We start from the raw sequence: 27,386 nt of genomic DNA, 5'->3' as shown, positions 1-27,386 counted from the left end.
GAGTTGCAAGGCTGCCTCCGGGCTGCTGGGGTCATAGCCCCAGGGAGACCTGAACCCTGGGTACCAGCCATGAACCCTGTGATCAGGAGCAAGTCGTGGCTCAAGGCTGACCCATGGGGGCACCCCTTTGAGCCCCAGCTTCCTCGGAGGGAATACGACTGCAAGACCCTACAGCTTGCGGCTTCAGCCTCAAGTGGGGCCACATGACGCAGGTCCCCCGAGCAGCCAGTGCTTTCCGCTGGGGGGAGAGGTGGACATTAAAGGGAGCTAACTGTGGGCCAGATGTTGTTCCAACAGTTACCCTCTCAGTGCCACACCGGAATCCTCCCAACCACCTTGGGGGGAGGGGTCATTGCTATTTGTGCTGTGGAGCTGAGGAAAGTGAGGCGGAGACCAGGGAGGATGCGGGAGGCTCTAACTCCAGCCAGCCCTGCTCAGAGGTCCACAGCACGGCACGCCTCCACCGTCACTAGCCAGTCGCTTACGTAAGTACTTGTGGAAAGCCTACTGGGACTTCAGGCAGGACTGCACCTCTTGAGGGCAGAGCCTGGCGCCGAGTGAAAGCCCAGTGCATGTGGGCAGGTGGGCAGGCGGCCGGGGACGGTGGCTACTTGAGCTGAGCTGGTCCTCAACACCTATGCCACCTCAGAGGCCCCAGGGGGACAGACGCTGACGCCGCCGCCGTCTCTATCCATGGCTACCACTGCCCACCGCCCCTGTACCTTATTACACAGCCAGTCCTCATTGATCTTGGGCTTGGGGTCGCTGTAGTGCATGGACACCTTCTGGCCCAGGATGTTGAGAGAGTGCTGCAGGAAAAAGCAGAGCGCAGTGAGGCCCAGGCAGCAGTGCCCCACGCACCGTTTCAGCATAGGAGAAGAGAGTGAGCGAGCCCTTCAGCTGGATGGATGAGGGACAGGGAACGGAGGGAGGTCGGAGAACGGACGAGGGAAGAAGGAAGGGAAGGAGGGAGGGAAAGCGCCAGAGCCCTTGGGCGCAGCTGTTTGCTGCCTTTCCGGGCCCGCGCACGCACACGTGAACACACGCCACCAGGCACACAGTGCTCGGCTGACCGACACCTGCCGGACAGTGGGGTAAACCCCCCACTAGGCCCTGACACTGCCAGGCCACATCCAGGGCCAGCACTACACAGGCTATGCTTGGGAGGAGGGGGACAGGGAGGGGAGGGAGAGGAGGGGAAAGAAAGAGAGAGAGAGCGCACGCGCGCTAGTGCTGGAGAAGGGGAAAAAGAAAGAGCCAGATTTAAAAGATGGCAGTTCCTGCTGTGAGGCTGTCTTCCCGGGGCTGGCTGGGTCCTGGGCCCCCGGCATTAGGGCAGAGACGGCCCCAGGGCCGCCCCGCTGAGCCCCGCTTCCACCACATCTGACCCTTCCTTCCCTGAGGCTTTCCTTCCATGCCCCACACCAGTGAGCCAGGCTCTGGGCAGGTGAGTAGAGCAGGTCCTTGGGTCTCTGGAGGTCCCAAAGCTGCTGGGTGGGGACCGTGGGAGGCGGGGGAGCTGGCTCCTTCCCTTCTTTATAGCATGACTCCTTGCTGAGAAGGCAGGCCTGCCCCAGTGGAGTGGGCAAGCAGACACTCCTGTGGGGGGTAGGTGCTGGGGGAGGGCTGGGGCATCTGAAGTGAGTGGTAGTGCATCTGACTGGTACTTGAGATCAACAGAGCGGTGCCGGCCTCTTCCACGGAAATCAAAAGGCCGAACTCCCATGCAGGGAGAAAGCTGGCCAAACGGGACTGGCTAGTTAGTGTGCCAACAGCTAAGCTCCCCAGTGGCTAGACTTCCAGTGATGCCTGAGCGTGGAACGAAAGCCCAGCTCTGCCTGACCCTGGAGCAGGGCAGTCCCCGAAGAGTGGGAGCCTCCATGGAAGAAAACCTCCCCCCCGGCAGCCCTTTCTCCAAAAGCTCAGCTGGGAGGTGGGGGGGCAGAGCTAGTGCCTGGTGGTGGGAAGGGGCCGGTGTGAGTGTGGGTTCTTGAAGGGAAGCCCAGTGGGTAGCAAGAGATGGGAAGAGGAGATAGTGAGGGTCAGGAAGGGGGAGAGAGAGGGGGGCGGGGGGGATAGGACACAGGGCCACAGGGCAGGGAACTGTGTCCATAAGAATCAGGCGATGGGGAGCGCTCGATTACAAAGTAGTATTTGTTTGGGGGGGGGTTCAAGTGCGGCAAAGCAACCTGATTGGCTTCCATCCATCGTGTAGCGTCCTGCAAGTGACTAAACTCGACGAAGGCGAAGCCCCGGCTCTGACCTGGAGACAGCATTCAGATACAGACGCAGTGGGTTAGTCAACAGCTTTGGACACACGGCGTTCCCGGGGGTGGGACCCGAGGGGAGAGGACCAGGGGGCAGAGAGGGAAGGGGAGAGAGGAGAAAAGAAGAAAGGGAGAGAGAGAAGTAATCAGAGAGATAAAGACCAGGGGTGGGGGGCAAGGTAGATGGTGGAGAGGGGCAGGAAAGAGGGAGGGGGGAAGGAGGATAACTGAGCAGGAGAGGTGGGGCAGGGAGGGGGAGATACACACACGCCAGCTGGGAAGAAAGACAGAGGGGGGCTCAGGCAGGCCTGCCTGTGGTGACAGAGACGGAGAGAAGGAGGTGGGAGGGAAAGGGTACAAGCAGAGATCTGTCTCAGAGAAGGAAGGAGGGCAGATGGGCAGGCTGCTGACCCCACATGGGCCAGTATCAGTAACTGAAGGGTGGGGCCCAGCATGAGGCCGGGAAGGCTCCAGGCCCATCAGGAAGCAGGGGGAGGCAGGGACACAAGGTCACTTCAGCCTCAGCACAGTGCAGGGGAGATGGGCCTTCCCAGGGAGCTGCCTTGGGGCCAAGCTAGGAAGCTTACAGCCACCCACAGGGCAAGCCCTCCTACACAGTAGGAGAATGGGGGCCAGGGTTGGACAGGTAGACCTTAAAGAATCAGTCGGTGCCTGGGAGAAGTGCCAAAAGGGGCCACACCTAGGATACCACCTTGTGGAGAGAGACCAGAACCCTGTCAGCCTATGGTTTGGCTGGGGTGACGCAGAGCAAGACCTACATGCTACCAAGAGAGACTCCAGGCCTGGCCAGGACTGGGAAAGGGCTGTAGGAGAGCAGCTCCTCTTCTGGAGGGACACACACAGGGAGGGCTCAGGCCTAGCAGGGCCGTGGGGGCATGCTTGCTCTCCGTAAGAATAACCGTTAGGATGCACAGGAGGATGAAATGGTATGATCTGGAGTGGGGGAGGGACGGAGAGAGGAGAGAGAGAGAGAGAGAGGAAGGGGGCAGAGAAGGAAAGGGAGAGGGAAAGAAGGAGCGGGAAAGAGCGAGAGAAAGAGAGAGAGAGAAATATGGAGGTGTGGGGAGGAGAGAGACTGAGAGATGGAGAGAGAAGCCCAGGCACTGAAGCCCCACTGTGCCTGCCTTGGGGAGCCTGGGTCAGAGGTCCTGCAGAGACAACTCCCCCCACCGCCCTGCTAACCTCAGGCCAGCTCCAGGCAGCCTGCAAGAGGGAGGGAGGGAACAAGCAAGGCCAGAAATCCTGGCTGCTCCTCGGGATGCACCCTTGGATAAGAGCCATCCCCTGCCTCCCCTCTTGGGACACGTGGGTGGGACCGTGTCAGACCTACTTTCTGGTCACAGGCTGTTACCGGAAAAACGTGGGGGAGACCGAGGGGCAGGAGGAGGAGAAGAATGGAGAGGGAAGGGAGTATATGGGGAGGGGATTACCACCTCAGATACTCAGAGTCCCAGAGAGGAGGTTCCCCGGAGCCTGGCCCTGGCCCTGCCCCCGGGGAGCACTCAGCTCAGTGTTGCACCCCCTCCCCGACAGCCCCAGAGCTGCGAGGAGGATGGGTTGAGGGGAAGAGAAGAAGAGAGGGCACCCCAAGCTGCCCATTCCCAGCTGTGGCAGGAAGGCAGGGCAGGGAGGGTGAGGGAGAAGGCAGAAGCAGGAGGGAGACTGGAGGCTGAGGCTGGCCAGAAGGGGAGGCACTGGGAACAAAAGCTCACCTGAGGATTTGTTCCGCATCAGCCGGACCTCTCGTGCTTGCACTCCATGGGACTGCAGCTGGCCCCGGATCTGTACGGGGAGATATGGATGGGGGCAGGCTCAGCACACGGGGGGGCCTCTAGAGGCCTCCAGGACCCCGAGGGGCTGCCGGGGATGTGCATGCACTGCCTCCTCTCGCTCTCTGAGGAGCGGCCACGGCCCTGGGCCCACACCAGCACTGGGCCTCTGCACTCGGCCCCAGACAGGCAGAGAGTGAGTGAAATGAAAGGGGCATGGTGCAAGGGGGGGCATGGCAGCACGGTGACCCTCAGAGGCGGGAGAGCGAGCCAAGCCAGCAGCTCAAGAAGGGCCTGCAGTGGGGTAGGAGGGGGTTCTGATGACAGGCTTGGTGCAGCCTTGGTGAGGAGAGGAGAGCTGGGGCTTGCTGCAAGAGACCCGTGACGCAAATACCAAAATGGGAAGGAGCGGGGTCTGAGAAGAGGCCAGCCGTGCACCCCAGGCTGTGCGAGGGGCAGTATCCTGGGGTGGAGACCAAGAGGTGTAGTCACAGGATTTGGAAAGCTTCCTGGGTGAAACCAGGGGGAAGCTGCAGAGGCAACGTGGGGTTTGGACCAGGTGAGGCAGGGTCTCTGGGCCAGTGGTGTTTCTTGCAGAAGCCTGGGAGCATGTGCTGGGCATTCTCAGGCAGCAATCTCACTGCCTCTGGGCCTCAGTTTCCTCATTAGGTGAAAAAGAAAAGAGATCTCTCTCTCTCTCATACATACACAAACACACACACACACGTGCACACAAGGGTGAAATGAAACACAGAGGAGCTCGTTAGGCCTGACAATACTCAGGGAGGGCTCAAGAAACAGCAAGAATGTGGGCTCTGGAATCCAGCTGCCGGGGGCCAGACCCCAGCTCCACTCTGCCACTCACTGGCCTGCCACACACTGGCTGTGGGACCTGGGGCAAGCTGCTTCACTGCTGGGGGCCTGGCTTCCTCATCCGTAGGATGGAAACACACAGAGTACTTCCCCACAGGGTAGCTGTGAGGATTAAATGTGACCTGGCCGGCGGCCCACCCTGTGATCAATCCTTAACACATGTCAGCACGGAGCTACCGTCTGACTCTGAATACAGCAGCTGGGCCAGACTTGAGAAATTCTCAAATACACAGATGGGGTTTTCTCTACGACAAAATGGGCAGCCGGTAGGTTTTGGTGAAGAGCTGGGCAGAGAATTCTGGGGAGGGGACAGAGAGGAGACTCAGGGAGGCTAGGGGGGGATGCTGTTCTAGTGGCCCTCTGGGGTGTTACTGGGGCTCGTCAGGGGAAGCCTCTGTGAGAAGGAAACAGAAGAAAAGGGAGGAATGTGGAAGGAAATGTCACAGAGCATGGGGTGGGAAGCCTGTCAGTAGCAGTGAAGAAGTCAAAGAATGTAGGACTCTGTGGCCAGGCCACTGAGATTTGACATTGCTGACAAAAGAGGGCGGGGGTGAGGGTATGGGGAGAGAATGTAAATAAAACCTCAGAAAATCCCATGGGGATTGTCCCTATTTCCCACCCGCCTCCCACCCTGGGCTGCCGGGCCCTGTACCATCTCTGCCACCAAGCATAGCCGGCTCTGGGCCTGGTAAGCATCTGGCCCTCAATCAACATAAGCAGAATGGATGGATGACCAGCAGAATGTTCCGGAGGAATGCTCTGTTCCCTCCCACACCCACCACCACAGCCCCTTGGCCAAGCCAGCCTATCGGACACTCCTCCCTTTCAGACCAGGAGAGCACAGGGGCCTGCCCAGAGGATGGATCAGTGCTGGGGGAGAGAAGGGATAAAAGGTGCTGAGGTCGGGGTGAGGGAGAAGCTGAGGGCCCTGGGGGAGACCCAGCCTGGCCTCCTGCTCTGCCGCCTGCCCAGGGCCACGAGGGGGGCACGTACGTCATCCTCAGTGGCTGCCTGTGGCAGCATCCTCAGCATGACGATGTTACTGGCCTTCTCCTCCTCCTCCTCCTCCTCATCCTCCTCCTCCTCCTCCCCTTGCTCGGTCCGATAGTCCTGGTCCCGATAGTCGCCGTCTCGGGGGAAGCCTGGCGGGCCGGTGGGGCTGTGCCTGTGCCGCCGCCGCCGCCTACGCTGAGTCTCGGAGCCCGGGGAGGCCTCGTAGGAATCCTGGCCGACAGAATGAGACGAGAGACACCAGACGGGCAGTCAGTCTGGGATGGGCCTAGGGGCTGGCCGCTGGCTCTCTGAGGCAGGCAGGCTCTGAAAGCCAGGAGTGGGCGGGCTCCGGCTAAAGGCTCAGGGCAGGCAAAACGGGTCAGGCCTGGACTGCAACCCTTCTGGAGTGGGAGACTGTCCCCGGGATGCCTTCTGGGGGCTGCCCTGGTGGGAGTGGGACGAAGCCGGTGGCAGTATCACTTTGGGGGAGGATCTCACATAGATGGTTGACTGGATGCTGCCTAAACCTCCTCAGGTCTGGGGTGAGCACACTAAGTCCTGCCCTCCGCTGCTCCCTCCTCCTCCCTTACCAGCTCAGCTAATATGTACATAACTCTTCCTTACGCCTTATGATTTCCAGCTAGGGCCAGTGTTCTAGGAATGGCTTATTATCTCATCCAGAGCCCATCAGCAGGGGCCTGCAAAGGTGTGAGGGCCACAACGCTGCCCCCTGGCCCCAATCCTCCTCTGCCTGGCCAGTCCTCTATCACCACTAGGCTCCCTCCTAACAGGGCGTGGTGGCTGAGTTCTTGGAGGCTGCCCAAGCCATCCTGCCAGGACTGAGCAGGCCAGGCCAGAGTCCACACCCCTTCTGCCCTCAGGGGGACCAGATAACTCAGTGCTCCACTCCCACTCTTTCCAACAGGTCCACCCAGCACCCCCTGCTGCCCCAGAGACATCCAGGCACAGATCACAGTGGCCAATGGGGAAGCCTGAACACCCACACTCTGTCCCCAGGGGGCTGGGTGGCAAAAGTCCCCTTCCGGCCCTGCTGGACAGCAGACCTGCCTGCTTACTTGGACCTGGGCCCTGACTATCCTCTCAAACTGGGGTTCCCATAAGGCAAGTCTGCTTCTCCTCAGACGGTGAACATCATGCTGCCCCTCCTCAGGCTCGGGCAAGCTACCCAGTGCGGAACTGGCTACTCCGAGCTCAAAGGAGAGGCCCTAGAGGGTCTTTCCCCTCTGCGGAGGGGCCATGCTGCCCCTGCGAATACTCACGGGGTGGACCTCCCAGGGCTACTCTGCCGGGTGGCATCCAGATCCCCCACCACCCTCTCAACCCCACATGCCGGGTCCCAGGCAAGAGGCTCTTCAAGGGCCCCAAACTGGCTGGGAGCAGGTGGTGAAGGGCTTGCAGTGAACCGCAGACCCCAATTAAAAAACAGGGAAGGAAGGAGAAAGGTGGTGGCCAGGGCCCTCAGAAGTATAGAGCCAAGCATGTGGAAGTCAGGGAGACCCAGCTTGGGAGAGGAGCCCTCACAGGGGGGAGCGGGGACAGACCCTCCGGGTGAGGCAAAGCCACCGAGCACAGTCTGAAGGCACGGGAACCGAGAGCTACCCACACATGGCGCTACAAGCTGAGGCCCTGAAGGACTCTGTCCTCCTCGGCCCTCACCTCTGCACTCTGCTCCTCGGACGAGTCGTCGTAGTCGTGCTTGCCCTCCTGGCTACCGTACTCGCGAGGATACGAGCGGTAGTCCATGTCCCGGTAGTCATGGTCTCGGCTGCGGTTCTCCCCGCCATCATCTTGCGAACGGTCAGTGGCTCCATAGCGGCCAGTCCTGTCCCCACGGCCACCTCTGAGGGAAGAACAGGGAAAGATCAGAGGGCAGTTCTTTCTGGAAGGTGCAAGTGGCAAGGGGGGGGGGTCCCACCCACTTATGCCCTCTAGACACTAGATCCTGCTCCCGATGGGAGTTCCTAAATCCTGACTCCATGAGGCAAGCCAGTCCCCATCCCTCAAAAATCCAATCCACTTCTCCTTCCCTCTGCCACCTCCCCGGTCCATGCCTGTCTTCCTTCATAGGGTCCTCATGAGTGGAGTCAGGGCCCATCTCACCTCCACCAGACCAACCAAGCCCAAACATTGACTCCCTTCAATGGCTCCCTCTTATTCTCAAGATAAAACACCAAAATGCTCACCACAGCCCTGCCAGGTCAGCAGGGTATGTGGGGGACATGGGGTGAGCTCCCTACCGCCCTCCTCCCTCCCTCTGCCTCATTGTGCGCTGTGCTACCCTGCCCTTCTCCTTCACTGTCACCCTGCCTGCTGTTTTGTTAAAATCTCTCCTACTGCAATTACTGTAAAATAATGATCACACAGTTGATTTCATGTATGTTTCTTTCTTTTTTTTTTTTAAAGATTTTATTTATTTATTTGACAGACAGAGACCACAAGTAGGCGGGGGGGGGGGGGGCGGTAGGGAGAAGCAGGCTCCCCGCTGAGCAGAGAGCCTGATGTGGGGCTCGATCCCAGGACTCCAGGATCACGACCTGAGCCAAAGGCAGAGGCTTTAACCCACTGAGCCACCCAGTCACCCCTGTTTCTTTCTTTCTTTTTTTTTTTTTTTAAGATTTTGTTAAGTTATCTCTACATCCAATGTAGGGCCTGAAATTATAACCCTGAGATCAAGGGCTGCATGCTCCACTGACTGAGCCAGCCGGGCGCCCCTCACGTGTATCTCTTTGATGATTTAAGAAAGCACTAACCTGTGAGTTCTGGGAAAGAGGGCACCACATCCAGAGGGCCCACTGTCCTACTCCCCAATACTTAGCTTAGTATCTGGTACTTGGTAGGTGCCCAGTGATTTTTGTTTGATGAAATAACGACTTAAAAAGTAATCTGAAAGCAACCAATACATGTTTACTTAAAACAAGAAAAAACAGACACCATAGTAGACTATGGCTAGCAGGGTCCAAATCCTGGTCAGGAAGGACAGAATGTCTGGTATCAACACCACTATGAATGTTGTTCTAAGCCACTAGCTGAACCAAGAGAATGAAGACAAGAGGTTAAGAGCTGCCAAGGAGAAGGTGAAATTACCATTGTCTGTAAATGACATGAGGATATGCCTACAAAGCCCAAGAGAATCAAATGAACAATGATTACAACCAATAAATCAGGAAGGATGCTAGGGACAAAAGTAACATGCAGAAGTAAGTATGTTGCCTCTATTCAGAGAGGCACCGTTTAGAAATGGGAAGATCCCAAGTATAACTGAACCAAAAAGGTTAAATACGCAGACAACTGCCAAGATCTTACGACCATACTTCACACATATAAACCGGGATACGTTCAAAATGGGTCAAAGATTTGAGACAACATGGATGGAGCTAGAGAGTATGATGCTAAACGAAATAAATCAGTCAGGGAAAGACAAAATGCCAGATGATTTCACTCCTTGTGGAATTTAAGAAACAGAACAAATGAGCAAAGGGGAAGAAAAAAAAAGGAGAGGGAAGCAAACCAAGACACAGACTCTTAACTACAGAGAACAAACGGATGGTCACCAGAGGGGAGGTGGGTGGGGAGGGTGGGGGATATAAGGGGTGGGGTTTGAAGGGTACACTTCTCATGATGGAAATAAATTTTTAAAAATACAACAATAGGGGCGCCTGGGTGGCTTAGTAGCTAAAGTGGCCAAGTTTGGATTTTAGCTCATCATGATCTCCAGGTCCTGGGATAGAGCCCCACCATAGGCTCCACACACAACAGGGAGGCTGCCTGAGATTCTCTCCCTGGGCCCCTCCCCCCACTGGGGTGTGCTCTCTCTCTCTGTACAATAAATAAATAACTCTCTAAAAAAATAAATAATAAAACAATTGGGAACATGGGGAAAAAACCATCACGAGCCCAGTCAGGACAAACTAACTGGGAAAAAGTACAGGAAGAGGAAGAGAAGTCACACCAAAGACATACAAATGGTTTATATTTAAGAAGATGCTGTTTCATAATGAAGGATGAAAATTAAAACTACCCTGGGCAGGCCATTTTAAAATAAACGTCCAAAATTTATTTTTTGTGTATTTTTAGTCACTTTCATTGTGGTAAAATATAGACCTCACAAAATTTACCACAAAATATGCTCACGATGTTGAGCAACCATCACCGTCTATTTCCGGAAACGTTTTTTCATCACCCCAAACAGAAGCTCCCTACCCGCTAAACATTAACTTCCCACCCACCCCACCCCACCCCGTCTACTCTACTTTCAGACCCTCTGAAGATGCCTGTTCTAGGTACCTTGTGTAAGGGGAATCACGTGTTTGTTCCTTTGTGTCTGGCTTCTTTCACTTAGCATCATGTTGTCAAGGTCCCTCCTCATTGCAGTGTGCATCAGAACATCCTGTTCTGTGGCCGCACATGTATGTAGGTATGGCACACACCACACACACACCACACTGTTTGGCCACGCGCCTGCTGATGGACACCTGTGCTGCTTCCACTTGCTGGTTGTTTCAGGGGCTGGGACTAATGCTGCTGTGAACACTGGTGTACAAATATGTGTTTGACTCACTGCTTTTAGTTCCTTCAGGTACATACCCAGGAGTGGAACTGCTGGACCCCATGGTAAGTGTAGACTTAACGTTTTACAGAGTCTCTGGCTGGTGTCCCACAGCAGCTGTACCACTTACATCCCCATTGGCAACGCGCCATGGTTCCAATGTCCCCACATCCTCACCAATACCCATCATCCCGCATCTCTTCCTGGGCTTATTGGCCACTTGTGTGTCTTTTCTGGAGAAATATCTATTCAAGCCTTTTGCCCATTTCTTTTTTTTTTTAAGATTTTTAAATTTAATTTATTTATTTGACAGAGAGAGATCACAAGTAGGCAGGGAAGCAGGGAGAGAGAGAGGGGGGAAGCAGGCTCCCCGCTGAGCAGAGAGCCCGATGTGGAGCTCGATCCCAGGATCCTGAGATCATAACCAGAGCCAAAGGCAGAGGCTTAACCCACTGAGCCACCCATGCGCCCCCTTTTGCCCATTTCTGAATTGGGTTCTCCTGTGGGGCTGTAGGACTTCTTTTTCCATTCTGGGTGTTAATCCCTTATTAGATACAGGATTTGCAAATACCTTTTCCCATTCTGTGGGTTGTCTTTTCACTCTCTTGGACCATGTCCTTTGATGGACTTAAGTTTCTAATCTTGATAAGTCAAACTTGTTTTGAAATATTTTTATTTTTATTTTTTTAAATTAATTAATTTATTTATTTAACAGAGAGTGGTCACAAGTAGGCAGAGAGAGAGAAAGGGGGAAGCAGGCTCTCTGCTTAGCAGAGAGCCTGATGTGGGGCTCGATCCCAGGACCCTGGGATCATGACCTAAGCCCAAGGCAGAGGCTTAACCCACTGAGCCACCCAGGTGTCCCTTGAAATAATTTTAGATTTATAGAAAAGTTCAAGGATAACATAATTCTTATATATCCTTCACCCAGCTTCCCCTAATGTTAACAGGGGACAAATGTAACCATGGTACATTTGTCAAAACTAGACTTTATTAAGATTTCACTTGTCTTCCTACTACTACTGACAACCCACATTTTCTGTTCCAGGACTGAATTCAGGATGCCACATTGCTTTTAGTCATCATGCACCCTTAGTCTCCTCTGGCCTGTGAAGGTTTCTTAGTCTTGTCTTTTTTTTTTTAATGACTTTGACAGTTTTCAAGAGTACTGGTCAGCCATTCTGCAGAGCATACCACAACTTGGGTCTGTCCATTGTGTTTTTGTGATTAGACTTGAGGTTATGGAGGTTATGGGTTTTTTTTGCGGGGGGGGGGAACAAGAGAGGTGACCTGACCTACTGATTGCATTATATAAGGGGGACCATGATATCAATGTGACTTATCACTGCCAATGCTGACCTTGACCATGTGGTTGTGGTGGGGTCTGCCAGGTTCCTCCACTACAGTTTCTCTTTTTCCCTTTCTATACTCTGTTCTTTAAAATGAGTCACTAGATTAGCCCATATGCAAGAGGAGAATTAAGCTCTAACCTCCTAGAATGTGGAGTATCTACATATATTATTTAGAATTCTTCTGTAAGGAAGATTTGTGATAGAACATTTCTAATGCAACAGATCCATAAAAGTCCAAATGTTTCACAAGACACTGTTGGTAAGGCTGTATGGGAAATAGGTACTCTCATACTCCTGGTAGGAAATGGAAACAGTCTCCTGTGGAGGGGAATTTGGCAATAGCCAGTACAATTAAAAATCTACCCTGACCCCCAATTTTCCTGGAAACTTAATATACTAATATACTTGCACACATACAAAAACATCATTCAACAGCACTGTTTATAATAGCAAATGATAAGAAACAATTTAGAAGAGTCAGAAAAATTCTGTTTAAAAAAAAAAGACTAATGAGGGGGAGAAGAGCTTCACCAAATGTTAAAACATATTATATATAAAGGTGGAACAACTGAAACATAAATGCACAGATCAGTGAAACTGAACAGAGTCCATGATACACGGTAACACACATGGAAATTTAGAGTAACCCAGAGGCTGCAACTCAAAATGAACAAGGGGAAAACAGGATTAGTCAATAAACACCAGTTGCAATAATGGTCTGGCCCAGACATCAGCAAACTGCAGCCAGTGGACCCAATCCAATTACCTAAATGAAGTTTTCTTCAACACAGCTATACCCATTCATTTATATATTGTCTGTGGCTGCTTTTAGCTGAGTAGTTGTGATAGAGATGGCGTGGTCTGCAATGCCAAAAATATTTGCTATCTGGTCCTTCACAGAAAATTTTAAGAAAATAAAAGTTGTTTATCTACTTCACTTCTTATACCAAGTAAATTCTAGATGAATCAAAAATTTAAATCCCTGAATAGAAACCATAAAGACATTAGAAAGAAAACATAAGAAAAAAAATGAATCACCCCAAGAATGGGGAAAGGCCTTTCTAAACAAGATGAAATTCTGAAGTCATTAAAAAAACAACTGATAAATCTAGCTTTGTAAAAACTTAAAAATGGGTTAAAAATACCATAAACAAATAAACATGTCATAAAGCAAGCATGGTAAAATGTTAATGGTAGAATCCAGCAGATGAGTATAGAGGTATTCACTGTAAAATTCTTTAAACTTTGCTGTATGTTTGAAATTTCATAATAAAATACTGGAAAAACACCATAAAGCTCAAAGATAATCAACAAATGGGGAAAAAATGTTTCCAGACATCTGGTTGGTTTCCAAATTTTCATAATTGTTCACTCATTTTTTTTTCACTCAACAAATATTAATGTAATATCTGCCATGTTTCAAGCACTGTTCTAGGTGCTGGGGTTACTGCTATCAATAAAATGAGGTCCCTGTCCTTGTGAGCTTAGCTTGGAACCCAAATTATTTCTTTATGATAAATGCCTGGACAAGAAGAGGCTGGTATGAGTGATGTATTTTAAGGGTTTTGTTTGTTTGTTTGTTAGAGAAGGGGAGGTGTGGAACAGGGAGGAAGAGAGAGAAACTCAAGCAGGCTCCATGAGTGATGCAGAACCTGACACAGACCTTTATCTCATGATCCTGAGATCACAACCTGAGCTGAAATAAAGAGTCAGATGCTTAACTGACTGAGCCACCCAGGCACCCCTTAAGGTTTCTGATATGAGCAATGTGTGTTTGCTTACCACAGTTATTCCTCAATAGTTGAACTCTAGTCCCTAGAATTTAAGAACCAAATAGAGTTGAATAAATGTTCAGATGAAATCCTGAACTCTGATACTCACCATCTAAACCAAATAATTTTTTTAGGATTTATTTACTTTAGAGAGACAGGGAGCGAGCGAGCACACATGCGAGCAGGGGGGAGGAGCAGACGGAAAGGGAGAGACAGAATCCTCAAGCAGACTTCCCACTGGGCATGGAGCCTGAGCAGGGGCTCAATCCCAGGACCCTAAGATCATGACCTAAGCAGAAACCAAGAGTTGGCCACATAACCAAGCCACCCAGGTGCACCTAAACCAAGTAAATCTGCATACTGAACTCTTGCTATCTAAACTCGGGAAGAGAACAGATTTGGACAGTAAAGGATACTTTTCATTGGCCACAGAGCACTTTGACAAAACACCTTCCAAAGACATACCCTGTTCATAATACATTTCCACAAAGCTGGACTGAATCCTAGTATGTGAGGACCTCCGCAAAATCAATGTATTTCTGGAAAACATAAACTGCCAAAATTGGCAGAACTACACAAAATGATCATTAAAAACCCAGGGCCCTTTAAAGCTCAGTTTTAACAAGCTTTCAAGGGACAGATAATTTTTATTCCAGTTTCTCCAATAAAGAGAGAAATGGCAAAAGCTACCCAAATCATGCCATGAGGCTATGGTGACTCAGTGTCAGATGGATACTAGAAGAGGAAAACAGTTAAGACCACTTTACTGAGGGACACAGATGCAAATATCCTAAATAATACAGTACGTAATCAAACCTAACAGTAGTTTAAAAACGTACATACTAAATAATTTTTCTGCCAACAATTCACGAATAAACATCAGAAAAGCTCAAATTCAGAAGCATCTACAAAGCCAAGGACCTGTGCTCTTAAAATATATCAAGGCCATGGAAGAAAAAGAAAAACTTAGTAACTGTTCCTGAGTAAAAGGAACCAAGAATACAGAGTAGCTCCGTGCAGTGTAGTGTGTGATCTTGGACAGGATCCTAGATTAGGGAACCAGTGCCATAATCGAGAAGGGATGACATCCAAACGGACTTTTTAGAAGATAAAAGTACTGTAACAATGTTCAACTTCCTGATAGTCAGAAGTGTACTGTGGTTACAAAAGAGAAAGTCCTTGTTCTTAGGACATACATTCTGTCATGCTTAAGGATCATGCCAGTCAATAGCTGAAATGATACAGAAGAAAAAAACTTGCCTATATATACATACATAGATATATACGCCTGTATCTTTACAGAGAAAGGCGGGGGAGGGGATAGTGAGGCATGTAGGTAGGTAAAATAAATGTGGCAAAATGTTACAATTAGTGGTTCTGGGGAGAAGATACACAGGAGTTGTCCGCACTTGCAACTTTTCTGAAAATTGGGAAATTTTTTTTCAAAATAAGAAGTTATAAACATACACATACATACCATGATCAAGGAAGGCAAGGATATAATTTAATGTGATTTGTGAAACTGATGGACAAAAGGAGAAAAAAAGCATATAATTATGAAGTTCGAGTCTCATTTCTTTTTTTAATGTTCTTCAAACACAACACTTATTACTTTTTAAAAAAGATTTTACTTATTTATGTGACAGAGAGTGAGCATAAGCAGGGGGAGTGGCAGGCAGAGGGGGAGGGAGAACCAGCCTCTCTGCCGAGCAGGGAGCCCAATGCAAGGCTCGATCCCAGGACTCTGGGATCATGACCTGAGCCAAAGGCAGATGTCTAACTGACTGAGCCACCCAGGCACCCCTAATTATGTTCTTGAAGATTTACTAATTTATTTATTTGAGAGATCGAACGAGCATGGAGGGGAGAGGGAGAGAGAGAATCTCAATCAGACTCTACACTCAGTGCAGACCCGATGTGGGACTTGATTGATCCCAGGACCCTGAGATCATGACCTGAACCAAAATCAAGGGTCGGATGCTTAACTGATTGAGCCACCTAGGTGCCCCCGATTCTCATTTCTGATCAATCTTGACAAACTAAGATTAGAGATTTTCTTGGTTTATGAAAGGCTACATTCTAACAGCCTAACAGCACACATCCAATTTGATGGCTAAGCAGACGGGCTGCCTATCAGGCTGGGACTGACTGTTGATGTCTTGTAGGTGTCTTTTATGAGACAGAAATGTCTCATCTATCTGCAGATGTCCTTTATGAGAAAGAAAATAAACTGCACTGTTTAAGCCATTATTCTTCAGATTTTCTGTTACAACCTGCCAAAATGAGTCTTATTTTGTGCACTCGGCATCACTGACACTATATGCTACTAAAGTCCTAGACAACATTATAAGTGAGGAAAAAGAAGTAAGTGACAGAATTGATTTGCGCAGAACATGACCAATTACTCAGACCATCAGAATCAACAATGCATAATCAGAAATAATAAGAGAGTACAGCAGGGGTAAGATAACTTAGAAAAAAAGATCAATAGCTTTCCTCTACCCCAGGAAACACAAGCTTGGAAAATATAAAAGAAACAAAGATGTCAATGAAAACTACTGAAGCACCTAGGAATTACACAAGACTTGTATTTTCATTTATTCAGATTTGGCTCCATGCCCAGCGTTGAGCCTAATGTGGGGCTTGAACTTACCACCCTAAGATCAAGATGTGTGCTGAGATCAAGAGTCAGACACTTAACTGACTGAGTTGCCCAGAAGCCCCATTGATTTGTAGGTCCTTTATTTTAATTAATTAGTTAATTTTAAAAAGATTATTTATCTATTTATTTGTGAGACTGAGAAAAGGCATGAGCCTGGGCAGGGGGAGGCAGAGGGAGAGAGAGAAGCAGACTCCCCGGTGAGCAGGAAGCCTGATGTGGGGCTTGATCCCAGGACCCCAAGATCATTACCCGAGCCGAAGGCAGACGCTTAACTGATTGAGCCACCCAAGCACCCCTTGTATGTCCTTTAAACGAATTTTAAAATATTCTCCAAACAGGTCTTGGATGAGATCACTACTTAACAAAGATGACAATTCTCCCCAAATTAATATATAAATTTGATGCAATCTTAATCAAAATTCTTGAATGTTTTTGAGGGACTGATACATTTTTAAAAAAGATTTCATTTATTTATTTGTCAGAGAAAGAGAGAGAGAGCGTGAGCGCAGGTGTGCACAAGCGGGCAGAGGCGGAGAGAGAAGCAGGCTCCCTGCCAAGCAAGGAGCCCGATGTGGGACTCGATCAGGACCCTGGGATCATGACCTGAACCAAAGCAGTGGCTTAACCAACTGAGCCACCCAGGCGTCCCGACTTGACACATTTTTTTTTAATATAAGTCCCACAAATAGCTAAAATCAATTTTGACAAATAAGTGGGAGCTAAGAGATTCTATAAAGCCATAACAAACCCAGTAAGGTTCTGGCATGAGAATTAAGCAAACAGACCAATGAAACAAATCAGATTACTCAAGACAGATCCTCCTACATGAAGGAACTTGAAATGATATGACGTACTACAATCAATAAAGAAAGAATGGACTATTTAAAAGGTACTGGGAAAACTGCCTACTATATGGAGGAACACAAAACCAGAACCTACCTTATACCATATTCAAAAAACCTACATTATACCATATTCAAAAAAACTCTTAGATGTTATTAAAGATCTGAATATGAAAGGGAAAACTATGGAGTGAAAACAATCTTTGTGATCCAGATGCAGGAGCAGAGAAGTTTCTGAAAGCACAGACTACCAGACAAAAAAGTGATGAATTTTACAGATACCTATCCTTGAGGGAATCATTAAGGAAAAGGCAACAGGCACACACCACGGTATCCTTGGGACCAATTAGAAGCAAAGCACTAATATACATCTGGCAAGGGGGACAGATCTTAAAAATGCAGTGCTGAGTCACATAAAGTTCAGGAAAGAGAAAGTAAACTGTAGCACTCTATCATTTGTATAAACTGAAAACACAGACACTCAAAACAATGCTACATATTTTAGAAGGCTACATTTCAAACAGGACAGAGCAGCTGCCTATAGCTACTGGAATTGGAAATGAGAAGGAAAAAAACAAATATGGCAAGAGAAGGCCCTATAGTGACCTATGATAGAAACCCACCTTGAAGTGAAAAGGTACAATTTAACTCCAACCTCTGCACTTGAAAGCCAAAAGAAACGGCTTTATTTGGTTATAAAGTCTGAAAAATGTCATCTACTCAAACTCAGAAACTGCTAGAAAGCATTTCCAGAGAATACCACCCAAAACCTGAATTTTTCCAAAAGACTTTTTTTTTTTTTTTTGTAAATAAGAAGACTGAATAACACTAGATGATGACATCTCAAACTTGGGCTCGCTTTTCAGAAAACATTTTTAAAGGTGGTGGTGGAAGAAGAAACTCTCTGTAAGACATGTTAAAAAAAATTATTTCCTCCCTGACTTTTTATAAATCTACTGACTCTTAAGAGAGGCTTTCTGGGAGCATTAGGTCTACTTTCCTATGCACTCTTAATATGTCAGGAATAGATGATCTGCATGAGAAATCAACTGGAGTGATCCACCAGTATGCAGAGGGTTGGCCCAGGATCTCTGTATTTTACCAAGTGTCCCGACTGTTTCTTGTTCGTACCAGTTTAAAAATAACCACAACCACACGGGGAAAAAAAATAAAATAAAAATAACCACACAAGAGTATCCCATTCCAAGACAAGTACCCCGGCAGCTTCAGCCCACCCTGTCCCCCAAGTCTCCCATTATCTGACCTGGCTTGCCCCATATTTGTCTGCACAAATGCCTGACTCTTAAGGCACCACTCCCATCCATCCCTCCAACCCAAAGCTACAGCCCACACCTCTCCCGAGAATCCACAGTCACTTACAACCCACCACCCACCCACCACCCACCTCTGCCTCTCCTCCCGCAGCGGCTGTCCACACTTTGGCGAATATCTGAGTCACCCCAACTGGGAACCTGGGCCTCGGCTTCCATTCCTCCCTTTCTCTTGATCCTTTCCCAACTCCACAATCCACCATGGCACCTATCAAGCTGTTTCTTAATCACCTGTAAACTGTGTGGTCTCCCTTGTGAGACCCCGAGGAAGAAGGCTGCAGTCTTATCTGTCTCACTCGCCACTGCACTGCCAGAGCCTAGTACAGGTCCTGGCTCACAACAGGTGCCAAGTAAATGTCTGAAAAGAAACCAGTCATCTGCTGTGCTGTTTCCTCAGCCCGGAAGTCCCCTCCTAGCACCTTCCTGGACCAATTCTTACACGGGGATAAGCCTAGGATGCTTGATAGGGGTGGGAGTGGGTAACTCACCGTCTTTCATACTCCATGTCCTGATAGGGCCTGCGGGGGCTGCTGGGGCCCCTCCTCAGCCGCTGGCTCCGTTTCACTTCCCAGCCACCCCCGCTGCTGCCACCATGATCTGCCAGCCTGGGTGATGCCTCCTGCAGGGACTCTGGGGAGAGTAGAAGGAAGAAAGGGGTCAAGGCAGTTGGGGCCTCCTTGAGAAACCCTTGTTGTCAAGGCTCTCTGCTGTCGCTTAGCCCAGGGACATTATTTCCCAACTTCCTGGAGCTCCTGTGGGCCAGAGTGGGAAGGCAGCCCCTACCTGGCCTGCTCCTTCCTTTCCCCACAAACATGAGGCTATAGCCCAGAGCCCAAAATAGCAAGGTCAGGGGCACCTGGATGGCTCAGTCAGTAGAACATGCAACTCTGGATCTCAGGTTATGGGTTCAAGCCCCACACTGGGCTCAGAGCTCACTTAAATAAAACAGAAACAGCAAGGCCTTCAGCAGAGAGGGAGCATCCTGCAAAGAGTCCTGGTGGTACTACCTACTCTGTTATCAGGGCTCTGCCACCTGAGACTGGTAGACAAGTCTGAGCCTGGAGCTACCTGCCCAGAGTGCTCTTGGCACTGGATGACTTGTCAAGATCAGGCACATTAGGCACAGAGGCAAGACTTCACAACCGGAGTTGTAGGCACCCACCAGGCTCCTTCCACAGGGCCCCAGGTGCCATTTCATCCTCGCAACAAAGACGTTGGCTGCCCCCTACAAGACAGCAGGAGACCACAAAAGGCCTAGAGGGTAAAGGGGCTAACTTGGCAGTGAGACAGTTGACGCCTCCCTGGGCTCTGGGCCAACACAGCTTTGGCCCTCACGCCGCAACTGGCTCAGCCTCGAGCCCTCTCTCTTCTGCACAGCCAGGTCCCAAGGTGGTTCTCTGCCCAGGGCTCTGGGTCCAACTTATTTAGAGGCAAAAGGAGACCTTTTGAGGCTGTTCCCAACCACTGTGCTGTTCTGCTGGGATAGAAGGGTTAGTCACTTCATCCAACCTTCAGGGCTGCCATGAGAACTAAGTGAGTCCCCAGAGCCACGTGACCTGGCCAGGGGTCACCAAGAAGTATCCCAGAATCTTCAGGCCCACGCTCTGAGCAGGAATCAGGCAAAGCTAGGCAGCAACAACACCTGCCAACAGGAGGTAGCCACCACACCTTTTGCCCATGTATACACACAACCAATTTTCTCTTCCTCCTTAAGCCACAGGGAACCAGGGCTGCCTGCTCCCAGATGGATAAGAGTTAGAATCACAACCAGGGGCCCCAGTGGATGAGAGCCAGATATAAAACCCTCAGCAGATTCTGGCAAAGAGGTCGGAGTCACACACCGGTATCCACAACAGACAGGGACCAAAGTCACAGACATGTGCCGGGAATAACTGGGCCCAAATCACAAGACAGGAACCCACAATAAATACAGGCCATAATCACACACTGAGGCCCATCAAACGATGAGCGCCAGAGTCACGGATTCGAACTCCTCCCCAAAGAAGGGGCAGTAAGTCATGCACACATTCCTTGCACTCCCTCCCCGCTTAGCAAGTGGGTTGGTTAGGGCCAGTCCCAAGAACTCCCCAAGGATTAGGACCCCTCCCCATGGATAAGGACCTGAGTTACAGCACAGACTGCAAGGATAAAGACCAGAGACAGACTTTTTTTCCCTCCTCCCCCACCCAAGAATAAGGACCGGAGCCACAGAATGCTTCCCCATGGATCGGTAAGTACCCAATTCACACGGAACAGACAGCACACCTCCTCCCCTATGGATAAAGACCTCGGCCCCTCCACGGATAAAGTTCGATGTCACACATACCACGGAAACCCACTCCCATCGGTCCCTCCCTTCCCCCAACCCGCGTGCACCCATTCTGTGCCCCAATCGCGCACGCGCCTCCGCTCTCAAAAGCAGTGTGTGGGGGGGAAGACACCCCCTCCCGGGCTCAGGCCATGCACGCACGCCTCGGTTCCGCCCGTAGCCCAGGCCCACGTCCCGTAGTCGGCCCTCGCGCCTCCTCTCCGCACCCGCCCGCCCCCGGCCCCTTACCTCCGCCCCCACGACCAGGGACGACGCTCACCTTCTCGGCCCGGGCTGTCAAGGGAGGGCTCCCGGACATCACCTCGGCGCGCCGCCACCTCCTCCCAACTCTCCCAGCTCAGCCGGAGCCGGCCCGCACCACCGCCAAGTCCGAGGCCGGAGGCAGAAGGTTGGAAGAGCGGGGAGGGGAGAAGCGCCAAGCGCGCTACCCTCCCCAGGAAACCCACTGCCGCCTACTCCCGGCCGGCCGCAGTCACCAGCACAAAATGGCGACGACGAGAAGGGAGCCGGCGCTTCGACCACCATCCACCTACTAAGGGAGCGCGCTCTGGCCGGCCTCGTCTATTGGTTGCCGGCCGCCCACGGCCAGCCCTGGCCGGCTCTGATTGGCAAGCGTATGCCACCTCCCCACTCTCCCTGCGAACGCTCACAAGTCGTGAAAAGGGGTAGCTATTGGCCAATCCGGCGAGGCCCGCTTTTTAGAAGGTTGGCTTCCTTCGAAGATGAAAGACAAACGGAAGCTCCGCCCCTTTCCTCAGGGGACGAGATAAATCTCCGTGCCATTGGCTGGGACCTGAGGCCACCCAAATGTCAACTCTTTCTTATCAAGGGACTGGGCCGACCTATCAGCCAGAAATTCCTTGGCCTGACCGACGTTGGGAAAATGGTCGCCCCCGTGAGGCCATGACAGAAGGAAGGAAAGAGGGGCTACTCAGCGCCTCACCTCACTTGAAAACCAAATCCGGGCTCGGGACCTATTTAGTGCGGCGGGGGCGGAGCGACAATTGTCGCGCCCGGGCCAACTGCAGCTGCGCACAGTGGCATTTCCGTCCCCGCCCCTGAGAGCCTGCTGCACAACCTGTCATGGCGGCCGGGCTGTTGGGTTGGAGCGGTCGCCGCCTTTTGGCAGTAGCGGCGACGCGAGGGCTCCCAGCCGCCCGCGTTCGCTGGGAATCCAGCTCGGCCAGGGCCGTGATCGCCCCGTCGGCTGTGGCTGGAAAGCGGACGCCGGAACCGACCGTACGCTGGCAGGAGGACCCAGATCCGGAGGACGAAAACCTCTACGAGAAGGTGAGAGGGAGGGGAAACGCGACACGAGAAGGGTCAGTTGGGGGCCGGCGGACGGGACGCCGTAGAGGACGTTCTTAAGCGGCTGAGGATTGCGCGGCTGGTGAGATCCTCGAAGACCGGAACTTTGCCTAGCTTGATTTCCTTCTTTGTCCCCTGGTAATCTTCAGCTCAGGGCCGGGGGCAAGATTGGCTTTGTTTTGAAGACGGGTATCAAACCTGAAGTGGGCGGTGCTCAAAACACGTTAGAAGCAGTATAACATAACGACAGTAATACTAAACACCCCTGTGGGGCTTGCTCAGTGCCAGAGCTCTAAACTCTTTAGGTACGTTATCTTATCTAATCCTCAAAACAACCCCATTTCGAAGTAGATACTATGAGCATACCTATTCTACTGATGTTAGTGACTTGCCCAAACTCGCTGAGATGAACGTGTGGGGGAACCGGGTCCACGGTGCTGTGGGGATGGCAGAGACTCTGAAACGAGAACGCCAGGATTGGAATACAAGCACTGATAGTTGTTCATCTTTGTGACCTTGGTCAAGTAGCTTAACTCCTTGGTGCCTCTTTGTAAAACGGGGAAAGTATGAGGACGCCTTCTAGAAAGTAAAATGCTACATCTGCCTCATGTAATTAAATGAGTCAAAATGTTCAGAAGAGCCGCTGCCACTTAGTATTCAGCATTGGAAGGTATTAATCATTATTGCTACTTTCCGCCTCCCTGATACATTGTGAAGTTTGTGTTTCACACTGTAGGTTCTTCATGAGTACTGTCCTCTGGCTTGGATATATAGGATCTTACTCATTTATTCATTCATTCTGTAAATAAGGACCCAGGGCCTGCTGTATGCCAGGTGTGGTTCAGGGCCCTTAGGAGTTCAGCAGTGTGGAAGTCAGACAAAGCCCTTGCCCTCCTAGAGCTTATATGGTAATGGAGAGCACAGACGATAGTCATGTAAAATATACGGAAACAGTGCTATTGAGTATGTAATAAGATAATGTGATAGGATCTGGGGAGATGCTGCTACCTTGGTAAACTGGTAACTGCTAGAAAGAAAGTTAAGCAAGATAAGTGGATGGGGAGTGACTTGGGGGGGAGGGGGTAATTTTAGGTGAAACCATAGGAAATTAGCAATATGCAGCCATCTTTAACCTATAAAAGTGGCAATTTCCTATAGTTTAAGACAAGTAATGGATAAGGTGACTAGGGACTGCCTCCTAAGGGAAGTGGTTATGAAGCCTACATTTTGAGCCAGGAGACAGATCTAGCCATGACGCTGTCAGGCGGAAAGACTTTCCAGGCAGACGGAACAGTAAGTGCAAAGGCCCTGAGGTAGGAAGGAGTTTAATAACTCCTAAGACTAGAAAGAGGAATTAAAGGAGAGAGGGGAGATGGGTCTGAGGTGAAATTGGGGACCAGCTTATGGGCCGGCGTAAGGTTTTGTGGAGCCACAGGAAGCCCTCACTGACCTTTTCCTCTTCTTGCCACAGAACCCAGACTCCCACGGTTATGACAAAGACCCTGTTGTGGACCTCTGGAACATGCGGGTTGTCTTTTTCTTTGGCTTCTCCATCGTCTTGGTCCTTGGCAGTACCTTTATAGCTTATCTGCCTGATTACAGGTGCATGGGGGTGTCTGAGAGAGTGGAATGGGTGTGGGTGGAGGTTGAAGGGGGCTGAGCCAGGAATCCTGCTCTTTGTGCCAGTGGGGATTGGGGAGCTAAGATGGGGATTGGTGTCCGGTGAGGCTCCCTCACATCCACCCCCATGCTGCTGCCTCCAGAATGCAGGAGTGGGCCCGCCGAGAAGCTGAGAGGCTTGTTAAATACCGAGAAGCCAATGGCCTCCCCATCATGGAATCCAACTGCTTTGACCCCAGCAAGATCCAGCTACCAGAGGATGAGGACTGACCCGTTGCCAAGTGGGGCTCAAGAACCATCACGTTCTCCATCGCCTACCTGTCATTCTGCCCTTTCTTCAGAGCACCTAATTAAAGGGACTAAAAGTCTGACTGGCTAGTGTCGATTTTGTTGTGTGTGGGAGGGGGGTGCGGAAATGGACGTGTCAGATCCTAAAAGGCCACTACAGCTTCTTCTGGTTATCTGTTGCTGGGTAACAAACACAGTAAGACTTAGTGGCTTGAGATGACCATTTAGCATTCACTTTCATGGTCCTGTGGTGGACTGGTTGTTCATCTTTGTGACCTTGGTCAAGTAGCTTAACTTCTTGGTGCCTCTTTGTAAAATGGGGAAAGTATGAGGACGCCTTCTAGAAAGTACAATGCTACGTCTGCCTCATGTAATTAAATGAGTCAAAATGTTCAGAAGAGCAGCTGCCACTAGGTGGCAGCTAGGTGGCTTAGCTAGGTGGCTCCTCTTGGGGCCTCAGGTGGTTGCAGTCAGATGGTGGCAACAGGCTGAAGGTACCTTTAACTGGGACAGACGTCCCAGGTAGCTTCTTCACTCGCATGTCTGGCATCTCAGTCTTCTTCCGTGTGGCATCTCTCCCTGGCAGAATAGTCTGGGCTCCTTAAGGGTGGCTCAGGGCTCCTCTGCATGGGGGTGTGACATATGGGAAGAAATCAGTGGCAACCAGTCATAGAAGGGCCAGGACGACTGGGAATTGAGGGTGGTGTGTCTGAACAGGGCTTTTCTGTTGCTAAGCACAAGGCTTTGTCTCCCTCGCCACCTTCTCTGTTTCCCTCTACGTTTTGGTGTTTCTGCCCGTCTTGTGTCTTGGTGAGTCTGGATGCCTCTCTCTCCCCTTCTGACCCAGTTTGGGTGGTCTTGCACTCAAGACATATGTCTCTGTGTATGCATGCATGTCTCTGCCTGTTCCCCTTCTCTCCCTGCCCCCTCACTTGCAGGAATTCTCCCCCTGCATGTTCTTTCTCTGGGAATAGGCTGTCTCCCCACATCGGGCTCATTCTTTCAGCCTTCCTCTGTCTTTGTCTCTGTCTCTCTGTTCTGGAAGATGGAGCTCAGGAGACTTGCTCTGGCTCTCTTTGTCTTTCCAGGGAATCTCCCCTAAATTCCTGTTAATTCTGGACATATGGGCGCCCCTTCATGCCCCTGGCATCTCTGCCCTCTGCCCAGTGGCCCTGTTCCAAAGCTCGTACTTCACAACTCGAGATCACATGCTCATTGCTGCCATCTCTCTGTGTGTCCCCGCTTGGGACTTCAGAGAGTGCAGGAGCCCCCAGTCCCTGGCTACCAGAAGAAAATCTGTCCCAATGGACCCACCGCTAGAGGTGATGTCTCTACCCCCAGCTGCTCAGTCTCAGAAGGAGACCCAGCCCACCGGTGCATGGCTAAGGTGGGAGCAACGTCCATGCGAGCCTTTCTGGAAGTGAGCGATTTCACTTCCCGAGTGCTTCCCTGTGGGGCCTGTCTCCCAACCTGAGGCTAGGCCCCAAAGCAGAGAATCCCAGTGTGTAAAGAGAGCACTCTCCACCTTCCAGCCCATAGGTACTGGGACGGGAAGTGAAAGGGATGTGCTAGCCCAGTCACCAAGTACCTGAGTATATTGGGGGGGAAGATTCCCTATAATAAACCTCAACTTCTTGCCGCCATACCCTACCATCCACCCAAGAATCTGTCCCCCCACTGACCGCATTCGGGAGGTAAGCTGCCCGAGCGCTCAGAGCAGGGACTGGTTCAGTATGTGCTTGAGAAATCTGATACTTTTGCTGCCTGTGGTGTAGGCGCCATGGCCTACCGTCAGTGGCCTTCAGGCTTATGGCCTCTGAGACTGCATGCTTCCAATTCCCCCCAAGTTCTGCCTCCTTCTCAAGCTCCCAGGATCTCAAGAAACCTCTGTTCTGGCCAAACAGGAGCCGGCACTTAGACTAAATCCTAAAAATCCCTGCTTTTGCTCCCTTCTTGATGGCAACAATACCACCCTCCTTCCCCTCCCAGCCACACCAGCCACCTCAAAACTTCCTTGTTCTGAACATGAATTAAAATGTACAGACAGGGGCCCCTGGGTGGCTCAGTTGGTTAAGTGTCTGCCTTCGACTCAGGTCACGATCCTGGGGTCCTAGGATAGAGCCCCAAGTCAGGCTCCCTGCTCAGTGGGGAGTCTACCTCTCCTTCTCCCCCTCCCCCTGCCCCCACCACTCATGCTCTCACTCAAATTAATAAATAAAATCTTAATAAATAAAATGTACACAGCCTTCAAAGCTCATTTACTTTTTACAAACCGGACACTCCCATGTAACCAGGACCCAGGTCGAGAAAGAGAACATGAACGAACACTAAAAGATCCCTTCAGGTCCAACCCCCCACCCCCTGCCTTGGGAAGTCCATATAAATGCAATCATACGTTTTTCCGTCCAGCTTCCTTCATTCGGTGTGAGGTTTGTGAGATGGAACCACGTTATATAACTGGTAGTTTGTCTGTTCTCGTTGCTGTAATCTCTTCCATTGTGTGACTAGATCACACTTATTGGTTCCAGTGTTGATGGGCCTTTGGAGAGTTTTCTGTTGGGGCTATTAAGAATGATTCTGTCAGGACACCTGGGTGGCTCAGACGGTTAAGCTGCTGCCTTTGGCTCAGGTCATGATCCCGAGATCCTGGAATCGAGTCCCGCATCAGGCTTCTTGCTCGGCAGGGAGCCTGCTTCTCTCTCTGCCTCTACCTGCCACTCTGCCCGCTTGTGCGCGCGCGCTTTCTCTCTCTCTTCTGACAAGTAAGTAAATAAATAAAATCTTTTAAAAAAAAGAATGATTCTGTGAACATTTTTTTAAAAGATTTTATTTACTTATTTGACAGAGACCACAAGTAGGCAGAGAGACAGGCAGAGAGGTGGGGGGGAAGCAGGCTCCCTGCTGAGCAGAGAGCCCCATGTGGGGCTTGATCCCAGGACCCTGAGACCATGACCTGAGCTGAAGGCAGAGGCTTAACCCACGGAGCCACCCAGGTGCCCTGTGAAATTTTTAAAAAATTTTATTTATTTATTTGACAGCACACACAAGCAGGGGGAGTGGTGGGCACAGGGAGAGGGAGAAGCAGACTCCCCACTGAGCAGGGAGCCTGATGTAGGACTCGATTGCAGGGCCCCAGAATCACGACCTGAGCCAAAGGCAGATGCTTAAATGACTGAGCCACCCAGGTGCCCCAATTCTCTGAACATTTTTTATGCACATCTTTTTGTTGTTATATACATTTTTAAAAGAATTTATTTATTCATCAGAGGGAGAGCACATAAGCAGGGGGAGGGGTAGAGGGAGAAGCAGGGTCCCCACTGAGCAGTGATTCCTTATGCGGGACTTGATCCAGGACCCTGGGACCATGACCTGAGCTGAAGGCAGATGCTTAA

The 27,386-nt window shown here is 50.8% G+C and overlaps 2 protein-coding genes across 2 annotated transcripts in view; one reads left to right on the top strand and one right to left on the bottom strand.

Moving 5' to 3' along the window:
- The window catches only part of RBM10 (RNA binding motif protein 10), a 28,477-nt gene extending 7,094 nt beyond the window's left edge, over window positions 1-21,383 (bottom strand). The window contains 8 exon segments of the mRNA XM_045995106.1: window positions 723-809; window positions 2,190-2,263; window positions 4,001-4,070; window positions 5,924-6,154; window positions 7,601-7,784; window positions 18,938-19,079; window positions 21,038-21,101; window positions 21,103-21,383. Coding sequence (XP_045851062.1) covers window positions 723-809; window positions 2,190-2,263; window positions 4,001-4,070; window positions 5,924-6,154; window positions 7,601-7,784; window positions 18,938-19,079; window positions 21,038-21,101; window positions 21,103-21,303 — 1,053 coding nt within the window. The 5' untranslated portion in view covers window positions 21,304-21,383.
- A 402-nt stretch (window positions 21,384-21,785) lies between these two features.
- On the top strand, window positions 21,786-24,074 carry NDUFB11 (NADH:ubiquinone oxidoreductase subunit B11). Its single transcript, XM_045995107.1, has 3 exons — window positions 21,786-22,068; window positions 23,558-23,688; window positions 23,850-24,074. Exons 1-3 carry the CDS (start codon window positions 21,862-21,864, stop codon window positions 23,974-23,976), a joined length of 465 nt encoding a protein of 154 aa, XP_045851063.1. The 5' UTR covers window positions 21,786-21,861; the 3' UTR covers window positions 23,977-24,074.
- The last annotated feature ends 3,312 nt before the right edge of the window (window positions 24,075-27,386 follow it).

This window comes from Meles meles, chromosome X (assembly GCF_922984935.1).
Source record: "Meles meles chromosome X, mMelMel3.1 paternal haplotype, whole genome shotgun sequence".
Taxonomy (NCBI): Eukaryota; Metazoa; Chordata; class Mammalia; order Carnivora; family Mustelidae; genus Meles; species Meles meles.
Note: the sequence above shows the minus strand (reverse complement) of the source record. Positions and strands in the feature narration are given on the sequence as shown.

Bases quoted from the DNA above. Each gene is read 5' to 3' on its own strand.
- NDUFB11 (XM_045995107.1), top strand. From the start codon at position 21,862: ATGGCGGCCGGGCTGTTGGGTTGGAGCGGTCGCCGCCTTTTGGCAGTA. The intron at 22,069-23,557 runs GTGAGAGGGAGG...TTCTTGCCACAG, and splicing joins ACGAAAACCTCTACGAGAAG to AACCCAGACTCCCACGGTTA. The intron at 23,689-23,849 runs GTGCATGGGGGT...TGCTGCCTCCAG, and splicing joins GCTTATCTGCCTGATTACAG to AATGCAGGAGTGGGCCCGCC.